Here is a 10564-nt window from a genome sequence, read left to right as displayed (position 1 = left end):
ATTTAAAAATAATAATAAAATAAACAAATAACAGAATCAAATTAATGTTGTTTTTTTGTTTAAAAACTGAAAAAGTTATCAAGTTATTGTCGCATGTCTTTTTTTTTTTAAATGCTTAAAAAAACACATTTGAATAAAAAAAATAATGACACTTTCAAATTTTGAAATGTTAAATTAAAACGATGTTATGTTATGTTAGCTTTTTGAGACGTAAGACGTCAAAACAAAGTCGACACATTGTCTGGATACTAACTGAATGAAACTGATTCTACGTCATCAATCTCATGATTGGCTGAGATATTAATTGATGAAGTAGCTTGATATTCTATTGGTATTGCCTGTTACCACTGTTAACATTTTTAATATTGAATTTAAATGAGTTAGAAGTAAAATATATATAACTATTATTATTATTTTTTAATTATTAAAATTAAAATTAAAAACTGCAACATTTATAATAAAAACAATAATTTAATATAAATTAAAAATTTAAACCGACATACTTCCATAAAAATACAAAACTGTATACGTGTGTTTAAAACTTCTCTGGATTAGTATTAAGAATGATCACATTCAGGAAGTGACGCCAGATATTTGTCAATTGAACACCTTTATTTTGAAGATTCTGAGCAGGTTTTAATGGTTGGAGCTGAAGCCTGCTGTTGTCAGCGGAGGAGGAACTGGGTCAGTCTTTGGTTATGACGTCAGTGCAAAGATCTGGTCTACAGGAGCAGGACTCTACAGGGCGACTGCGTGTAGCCGTGAGGGACTTTGAGAGTTCCCTGATGCCTGGACTTCACTTGAGAACCCTGGAACAGAAGACTTGATATCTAAGGTGGTCCAAGTTGTGGTTCTGGTTCTGGACACTTACACGCTGCTCTCCTTGTAGCGGTCCAGAGCCTTCTGGGCCACCACCTCTGGGAACTTGGGGTCGGTCCAGGGAAGGTTGTCCGGGACGCTGAAGTTCATCGGAGGAGAGTCGAAGATCTGCACGGACACGTCGGTCTGGGTCGACTTCTTCTCCATGGTGGGCTCGTCGGGCTCCGGGTCTCTGCAGGTCACCTGCAGGATCAGGAAGTTCCCATATCATGGAGGGTGAGGGGCTGTTGCGATGGCGCCCCATACGTACCCCCTGGACGGAGAAGAGGCTGTCACGAGTGTTGTTGGCGAGCGAGGACACCCACCCGAACTGTCCGTTGAACAGGTCCAGCAGCGACGAGGTGGACAACATCTTCTGCTCGAACTCCTTCAGGACGTCGTCGTAGTGACGCGTGAAGCGCTCGGCCATCGCCAGGGCCTCCTCCAGCTCGTGCCTCAGCGGCTCCTCTAGAGGCTTCTTCCCGTCGCAGTCTGGGGGACAGAACCAGCGTTGACGACCGGACCGCACCGATGCGTTCGCGACTCACCGACGTGCTCGATGGCGCGACACTTCTCGCACTCGTCTTTGAACCGCAGACACCCGGCCGAGTTGCGTCGGATCTCCCTGCAGGTCATCTTGCCGTCCCCGAACGGCCTGGTGATGACCACGTCCTCGTCGACCTCTCCGTCTGACCCCACAAACCACAGTTTAAACCTGAGGTCACGGCATGACACCCGCAGACATACCCTCGTTCTGGGCGGCCCCGCCCAGGTTGGAGTCCAGCGAGCCCAAGAAGTCCCGGTTCAGGAAGGGAGTGAAGAGGTTCTGGAAGCCGTGGAACGGGTCCTGGAAGAACGGAGAGATGCTTCTGCGGCGCCGATACAAGGTGGTGAAAAACGACGGCATGGGGAACGAGAGCGGGCTGGAGTGGACGTGCTGCGCCACCTGGTGTAGGGGTGTGAGAAGAAAATACACATACTTAAATATCGCAATATATTTGATACTTCATCGATGTTCAACAGCAATATATAAGTTATTTTATTTAAGGATTTAAAATCATTTAAATTGTTTACATTTATTTTATGATTTACAGCAGCAGTCATTACAACCACAGCTAAAGCAACAATGAAATCCCAGTGTTGACTGAGGACGAGAGGATACTAGGGGTGTGAGAAAATATCGATACACCAATACATCGTGATTGTGAAAAAACTGCACTATATGATTTGTATTTAAATTAAGTGTAAAATAAAATAATCAGATTTTTATTTACAATTAATGGCAGATATTTACATCGTATCATGTTTTTTGTTGCGATTAAATTTCCAACCGCTAGATGGCAGCAGTCATAACTTCCTTTGAGCTAAAGGGAGAATGAAATCCTGGCAATAACTGAGGACGAGAGGTTACAGTGACTCTAGCTTTTAAAGCTGATGTTTGGACATATTTTGGTTTCAAAACAAATGAAAGCAGTTACGCCTTGTCAAGAGTCATGTGGTCTGTAAATACTGCAACACCAGAGTCAAGTAGTCGACAATACTACAAACACAACTTTGTTACTACAGTATCACAATATATTGTATCAAAATAAATAATCAAAATATCTATGACCTCCACTGACCTTCATACTGTCTGACACGACGCCGTCCACACCATCAGCCATGACGGAGTATCTGTCCTGCAGCTGCTGCAGCTCCTGGTTCTGTCGCCGATCCTCGCGCTGCAGGTCCGTGATCTTCCCCCCGTTGATCCAGATGGAGAAGGGCGAGGTTCTGTTCAGGACCTCCTCCAGCTGCCCGGAGACGCAAGTTTATCTCAACATGCCGAGACGTTTTCGACTTTCTCTCGTGTCAGTTACAAACATTACATCTTTGAATTGACAGTAATTACTAAATCAAAATTGACACTTTATTTTAATGCGACAAACAAATTTTAATTGTTGCGTTAATGTAGTGACTGGTGTGGGTGAGGGCGCCCTCTTGTGGATATTACAAACACTTCATAAAAGTTGACCTACTTACAGAAACCATTTACAAATTATTTCATTAACAGATTCAAAACAATTTAATATTGTGTTAAATTAAAAAACACTTTTTAATTTTTTTCAGCTGGTTTCTGTAACTAATAAAATATTGCATATTTAACTTGAAATTATTATTAACTCATATATATTTTTGTATTGTATTATTAGTTTTACTTAACAAATTAACGACAATATTATTTTACCTCTAGAATTGGAAAATTTAAACCATCAAGTCACCTTTTGACAAGAAAATTGGTTAAATACGTCTCGAATATATTTGTTCTGTTGTTTCTTAGGCTTTGATTTTAGAATGGAATAGAATAGAATAGAATAGAAAATCTTTATTCATCCCCAGAGGGGAAACACACTTTTACAACAGCAGTTGAAAAAAAATAAAATAAAGTGCAAGGAAAAAAGAAATAATAAAAGAGATAATACAAAATAAAATAAAAACGATCTTAAAAATATACAAATTATTTACAAAATTAGAAATTTAACACTATTAACAAAATAAAATAGAATAAAATAAAATAAAATAAAAATAAAAACAAAAAATAAAATAAAACACACGAGAAGAAAAACACACTAAAGTGAGTAAAAGAGTTAAATATCCTGACACCAGTTGGGATGAAGGACCTTCTATAACGCCCCGTCCTACACTGGGGGTGCCTGAGCCTGCCACCTCCACGGTCAGGTGCAGTGGGTGGAGAGTGTTGTCCCTGATGGAGGATAGTCTGGAGAGTGTCCTCCTCTCTCCCACCTCCTCCACCGAGCCGGCCCTCGTGACCAGCCTGTTCAGTCTCTTCCTGTCCCGGTCCGTGCTGCCTGCTCCCCAGCAGACCACAGCGTAGTGGATAGCAGAGGCTACCACGGAGTCATAGAAGGTCCTTAATAGTGGTCTGCACACTCCGAAGGACCTCAGTCTCCCCATGAGGTGGAGGCGACTTCGGCCCTTCTTATACACGGCGTTGATATGTGTGGACCAGTTCAGTTTATTGTTGAGGTGAACACCCAGGTATTTGAAGCTGTCCACCAGCTCAATGTCCGAGCCCTGGATGCTCACCGGTTGATGTGGTGGGGACTTTTTCCTGAAGTCAATCACCATCTCCCTTGTCTTACCGGTGTTTAAGCAAAGGTAGTTGCTCTCACACCAGTCAACAAAGTCCTTGATGACTGACCTGTACTCTAGCTCGCCCCCCCCAGACACGCAGCCCACAATGGCCGAGTCGTCCGAAAACTTCTGGAGGTGACAGCTGCTGGAGTCATAGGTAAAGTCCGCCGTGTAGAGGAAAAAAAGGAAAGGTTACAGCACTGTCCCTTGAGGCACCCCGGTGCTGCAGATGGTCACCTCAGACCTGCAGTCCTGCAGCCTCACATACTGCGGCCTGTTGGTGAGGTAGTCCATCGTCCATGCTGCCAGCTGTGTCCCAACTCCTGCGTCCTCCATCTTCTTCCTTAGCAGCGCCGGCTGGATGGTGTTGAAAGTACTTGAGAAGTCAAAAAACATGACTCTCACAGTGCTACCGGCGGCTTCCAGATGAGTCAGTGCCCGGTGCTGCAGGAAGATGACGGCGTCAACCACTCCCATCTTTGGCCTGTAGGCGAACTGCAGCGGATCCAACGCAGAGCTCACCGTCGTGCGTAGATGGCGGAGTACCAGCCTCTCCAAGGTCTTCATCAGCTGGGAGGTCAGGGCGACTGGTCTGAAGTGGCTTGGCTCCTTCGCGTGCACCGCCTTGGGAACCGGAACCACACAGGAGGTCTTCCACTGGACCGGGACCTTCTCCAGTTTGAGGCTCAGGTTGAAGATGTGTGTGACCAACTCACAAAGTTGATCAGCACAGTCCCTGAGCAGTCTGGGGCTGAGTCCATCTGGTCCAGCAGCTTTCCTGATCTTCAGTCGCCTTAATTCTCTCCTTACCTGTTCAGATGTAACAGAGAGAGGTGGCTGTGGGGGGTTGGGCAGCTGAGGCAGTAGGGCATGTTGGGGGGGAGAAAGGTGGCTTGGAGGTGAGAACAGTTGGGGGGAGGGGGCTGAAGCAGAGGAAAAACAGCTTTGTGAAGAGTGGGGGGCAGAGGTGGAGAGGGGAGGGGGGCCCTGATCAAACCGGTTGAAATACTGGTTAAGTTCAATGGCCCATCTTTGGTCTCCCCCTGCTGTGGCTCTGGCTCCACTCTGGCCATGACCTGAGATGTTCTTCAGGCATTTCCACACATCCCTTGTGTTGCCCTGCGCCAGTTGCTCCTCCAGTTTCCTCTTGTATTCCTCCTTGGCCATCCTGATCGCCTTCTTGAGTTCTCGCTGGACCTCTTTAAGCTCCTCTCTGCTCCCTGAAGCAAACACCCTCTTCTTCTTGTTCAGCAGAACTTGAAGTTGAGGGGTCACCCATGGCTTGGTGTTGGCAAAGCACCGCACCTTGCGGGTCGGCGTGACGTTGCCCTCACAGAACTTTATGTAATCCGTGGAATGGTCATTGAAGGTGTCGATGTCATCACCATGAGAGAACACGCTCCAGTCTGTAGACTCAAAGCAGTCTCTCAGCCTCTCCTTGGCTTCATCATTCCACATCTTAACAGTTCTTTTCTGTGCAGGCTGCCTCCTCACCATGGGAGTGTATTCAGGTCGCAGACGTATCAGGTTGTGATCAGAGCGGCCGAGGGGGGGTAGGGGGTGGAGGTGTAAGCACCTTTTACATTTGCATACAAAAGGTCCAGAGTCTATTCCTCCCGGGTGTGGCACTTCACGTATTGTGTTAAGGTGGGAAGAATGGAGGAGAGTGAGGCATGGTTAAAATCCCCGTTTATGAGCAGGAGAGAGTTCGGGTCTTTGAGCTGCAGGTCCGACACTGAGGCGCTCAGCCTCTCGCTCGCTGCGGCTGCGTCCACAGAGGGAGGAATGTAAACAGTGAACACAATCACATGTGAGAACTCCCTCGGGATGTAATACGGGCGGATGCCCACCGCAACAAACTCTATGTCCTTAGTGCACACTTTTTCTTTAATGGAGACATGCGCGGGATCGCTCCATCTCTCATTAATAAACTCCGCCACTCCTCCTCCTCTCCTCTTTTCGTCCATGTCCCGGTCCGCACGAACCATCTTGAACCCCTCCAGCGAAACAATCTTCTTCTCTTCTCCGTCAGCCAGGTCTCCGTGAAACATAGAAGGCTGCTCTCACGGAAATCTCTGTGATGCCGGGTCAGCGCAGCAAGCTCGTCCGTTTTATTCACGATCGAACGTACATTTCCCATGATGATCGATGGAATAAACCGCTTGTTTAAATTGTGTTTAAATAAAGTTTTATCTATCTAAATAATATTACAACCCTAACCTCACGATCTTGTATTCAGGTTTCTTCTTTCTAATCCGGTCATTTTGAACAGTTTGTACAGGTTATAACTACTAACCACCAGCAGGCGGCGCTCTAGAGAGTGCGCTCACCTGACGTCCCACCAGCGCTGAGCCGCTGCTGCAGGTCTTGGAGTAGAACTTGACGCAGCTCCTCCTCAGGCACGGTTTGCATTCTTCCCACAGAGCTCTGGTGGTTTCATTGCAGACGTCCTGCTGCCGCTCCAGCTCCGCCTCCTTCTCCTCCGCCGCGCGCAGCGCCTCCTGCAGGCGGACAAGGGACATTACATTTGATAGATTTCTTAAATGTTTGTAAAAAACTCTATTTATACTAGAAAATGATTAAGCCCCGCCCACTGAAACCATAACCACACCCACTCTGCTGTGATTGGTCAAGCATGGATGTTTGTCACCACGCGTCATCAATCCTGGATGTCTACACCTCCAAGGGACTCGTTGTATAAAAAAAGCGCTGAGAGATTACAGATGCCTAGAGGAGGAGTGAAGCCATTATTACATCATAATGGACTCCGCTCTCGTAACCTCTCGTTCGCCCAGATTTCAGAGCAACTTTATATAGTAAGTTGAAAACATGGTCATGATGAGGGACCATGGATCTTGGAGAGGAAGACGTCAACATATGAGAGTCAGGAGAGTTTTCACTAAAGTTAAACGTTTAAGTTATTTTTGTGTCTCAGTTTTTCACCTCCTTCTTCTGTCTGGTTTCTTCCAACTGCTCCAGAAACTTCTGTCGCTCCTGCTCAGACTTCTCCATCACCTCCTTCATCTCCTTCACTCCATTCACGGCGTTCTCGACCTGCTCGTCCACAAACTTCTCTCCTCGCACAGAGATGTCTGAGAAGACACGGAAGATCATCAGAACAGAAGAACAGTGGCACTAGTCCAGGGAGTTAAAAAAACAGGAAAGAAAGAGAAAAGAGGGCAAACAACGGTCAGCGTTACATAAATAAAGGATGAGGGGAGGAGAGAAGAAACGGACGAGAGAGGAGAAGAGAACGGACTCACCGTTCAGGTCTTCTTTGGTCGGGGGGGCAATGGCGCCGACCGACGCGAGGAAAATGGCCGCCACTGCCAGATACTTGACTCCCCTCTTCTTCATCATCAACACCATCATCAGCATCTTCTCTGACCGCTCAGTCAGCAGGTGACGGTGATACCTGGAGGTCACGTGATAAGGTCAGAGGTCACAGAGCTCGGCTTTACTATAGTACGACGTCAAATATATAGAAAAGAAAAATAAATTCCTTTATTTCTTCAGGTACTTCCTTGATTCATTATGATTTAAATTTGATTTTAACATGTATTTTTAATAATTTTACTAGTAATTGTTTAGTCAATATTTTTCTGAGTATTTTATGATGATATGACTTATTTCCAAGCCTTGTGTTTATTGTTATCTTGGTTATTGTTTGTTTGATAGAAGATCATTATTTTTGACTAAAATACTATTTTACAGTGAATACTCTGAACTCGTCTTCAGTCAGAGATGGAGGACAAATCATGGCTTCTTTTCACACGGGTCGGCGGGTCAGAGTCGGACAGCTGGACGATCACATGATCATCTCTGCTTAATCCCACCCCCTCGATGTCTTCATCAGACAACAACTCAATCATCCTCCTCTGACGCTAAGATATGGAGGAGCTGATCCTCATCTCAGGCCAGCATAATGTGAGCAAAACTGTTTGTCTTGAGTGTGTTTTTTTTTAACAATCGTGTCACTTCCTGTCAAGTCATGTGACCATGGCAATATGGGGGACACAATGACGATCGGATACTGGTTACATTTTCTACTTAAACTGCTGAGTCATCATTTATTAACGTCTAATTGGGATCCCAATGTTTGGAGTCACAACAAAACTGGTGAGATTGCTTAGAAAAACACTTTACACGGAAGAAGGAGTAGAGCTACACTTTCTCTCTGCACCCAGAACTTACCACAGTTAGTCAGTTGTTTCACGGGTGAAATGTTCTAATCTTCTTACTCACGGGTCAAATCTGTGAAGCAGCAAACGTCAAAGTGTTCCAGCTCCGGCAGGACCGGCCCAGTTCCTTCTTGGGACCTTGAGAGAGCAGAAAGGGGGTCAGAGCTCGTTAGCATCCGAGCGGGAAGACGCGGTGCTGAGGGTCGACGGTAAACACCAGTGACTCAGCTGGTGATACAAGAGAAGGAATGTGCGCCAGATGTCGACCCAGAAACCTACTGGAACCTTCCGTGCGTCGCCATGACGACAGCTGTGGCTTGTTTTTGTTTATCAAGTCCATGGCTTTTGTTTTTTGATCCCGAACCGGATTGTTGTTGTTTATGTTGTCCGTTTGTGTGTTACACTTGCACATATTAACACACACTTTAACATCTTGACCCACACAAGGAAAACACTTGTAAACACATGTTTATGTAAACATACATGTGAAGAAAATGCATTTAGACAAACTCAAAATGTTTTTTTAATGACCTGTCAAAACATCCTACAATTTGTTGCACTTTCTACGTTTGGTTGTGCAACTGTCAAAACTGCAGCATCATCACACAAACCAGATGTCAACATTACCAACAACACTGTCAAAGATGGCGCCTCATATGAGGTCACCATGAGTCAGCAACTGCCTCTGAACTAAAAACATCTGCGTTGACAAGGATGCGAACCCAAAACCTTCATCTAGTGGAGAGAAGAGCAGACTCACCTCAGCGCTTCAGAAGATGACCTCCTCCTGCTGATCCTCTTGCTTTTATAGCCGGTCAGGACTGCCTTGAATTGGTCCACTTCCTGTTGATCCTTTCAAAGTAAAACTGCTGCTCTGAACATCTGTCTGATTAACCAAGTCGTGTGGGGACAGAATGTTTCATATTTAAAAACAAAACAATAAGCGTAAATATAAATAAACTCATGTGAAAGTGGAAGGGAAGAAACTAGCACTGATATTCACTTTAAAAAATAATATATTTGCAGTAAATATAAACATTCATATTCATATACATCATTCAAGTAAAAAAAAAAAAAAGCTCAGATTTAGAAGTTTATTAATTTATACAAATGTTTATTTACACAATCCCGACATTACATTTTAAATTCCTACATCAGAACAACTTCAGCTTCTTCCAGAGCTCTCGCCAAATCCTCGACGTCCACAGAGAAGTTCTCCCTCTCGTGGGTCATGTGATCCCGGGCCACGGCAAGTGCTTGCATGCTGTCCTTGATCTCCTGACGAGAGAAGAGGTTTTAAGAATTTGACCTCCGACCCAAGAATACATGTTTTAGAGAGAAACTATGAAATGACTTCACCCTGAGATTTAAATAGTTATGTTTAAAGTGGAAATATAAACAATCGCAAATGACATAAATATGAACATAACCAATTCAGAAACTTTTAAATCTATTTAACGAAAGTGAATAAACGGAAAGCGTTGACGCCTCATTTAACATCCAGCCTCGCTTGCATTTCGATGAAAACTAGACTCACCTGCAGCTGCGAACGCTGTTGTGAAGCCACGCTGCTGAAGTCATTCATCTTGTCCAGCAGATCGACGGAGACGCTCTAAAGAAAAGAGGTCAAGAGGTCATGTGATGGTGCGTGTGTGACAGAACACTCACCATGACTTCTTTTTGTGCTTCACGTTCTTGGGCGGCATCTCCGACTTGCTCCCCTGAAACTTTGACCCAAAGGAGAATCTTACTTAAACTGGACACGAGTTGCTCGGGCCGTTGACCGGGTTTAACTACTCCGACGCACAGTGTTTCTGTTTATTAAGCTGCGGAAACAGGAAGTGATGTCTGTGGTGTGTAAATCACAATTTGATTATAACAGGTTTCTGCTTACCTCTTTTAGTAGAGCTCTGGTGATCAAGTTCCCGAGTATGGGCAGAATCCTCTCCGGACTTCGGCTGGCCTTCTGGCTCGTTCCGACTCCGTCTGGACGGGACGCCGATCTTTGAGTCGAGTCCTCGGTCCGTTCGATCGTTATCAAACCATCCTCTGCTACCAATGTTTGTTGTGAATTTGGAAATCAGGCAGTCGGAGAATTTTAAAAGGTTAAAAACAAAATGCTTTATTTCAAGCGTAAGAGCAGATATATGCCGGCAGTCCAACGTGCACGGACCTAAACGGAACAACCTCTCAGGTGAGCTGATGTTCCAAAAAGGATACCTAAGCAGAGTGCGCAGACTCGTTTTGTACGAGAATCTTGAGATTAACATTGGTCAAAGTCAAAGATGCAGGCGGGCGTTGTTTAGCGATACGCGGCCTGGTTGGAGCACTTGGATGCTTCCTTCGCCGTTGCTCCCCCTTACGGGTGGGTCCATTGGTGTCTCTCGGTG

The 10564-nt window shown here is 45.2% G+C and overlaps 1 protein-coding gene across 2 annotated transcripts; it reads right to left on the bottom strand.

Moving 5' to 3' along the window:
• Positions 1 to 591: 591 nt before the first annotated feature.
• LOC148067854 (clusterin-like) lies at positions 592 to 8995 on the bottom strand. Of its 2 annotated transcripts, none has more exons than XM_087806223.1 (11): positions 8935 to 8995; positions 8239 to 8312; positions 7257 to 7408; positions 6937 to 7085; positions 6324 to 6494; positions 2481 to 2651; positions 1606 to 1804; positions 1407 to 1547; positions 1130 to 1350; positions 872 to 1062; positions 592 to 809 (listed from the first exon to the last, which is right to left on the bottom strand). In XM_087806223.1, exons 3-11 carry the CDS (start codon positions 7369 to 7371, stop codon positions 797 to 799), a joined length of 1371 nt encoding a protein of 456 aa, XP_087662349.1. In that variant the 5' UTR covers positions 7372 to 7408; positions 8239 to 8312; positions 8935 to 8995; the 3' UTR covers positions 592 to 796. The 2 variants fall into 2 exon arrangements, with proteins under 2 accessions (XP_087662349.1, XP_087662350.1); XM_087806224.1 differs by having other exon boundaries at positions 8188 to 8312; positions 8935 to 8950.
• Between the last annotated feature and the right edge of the window lie 1569 nt (positions 8996 to 10564).

The sequence above is a fragment of the Callionymus lyra genome, chromosome 13 (assembly GCF_982586985.1).
Source record: "Callionymus lyra chromosome 13, fCalLyr1.hap1.1, whole genome shotgun sequence".
Classification (NCBI taxonomy): domain Eukaryota; kingdom Metazoa; phylum Chordata; class Actinopteri; order Syngnathiformes; family Callionymidae; genus Callionymus; species Callionymus lyra.
Note: the sequence above shows the minus strand (reverse complement) of the source record. Positions and strands in the feature narration are given on the sequence as shown.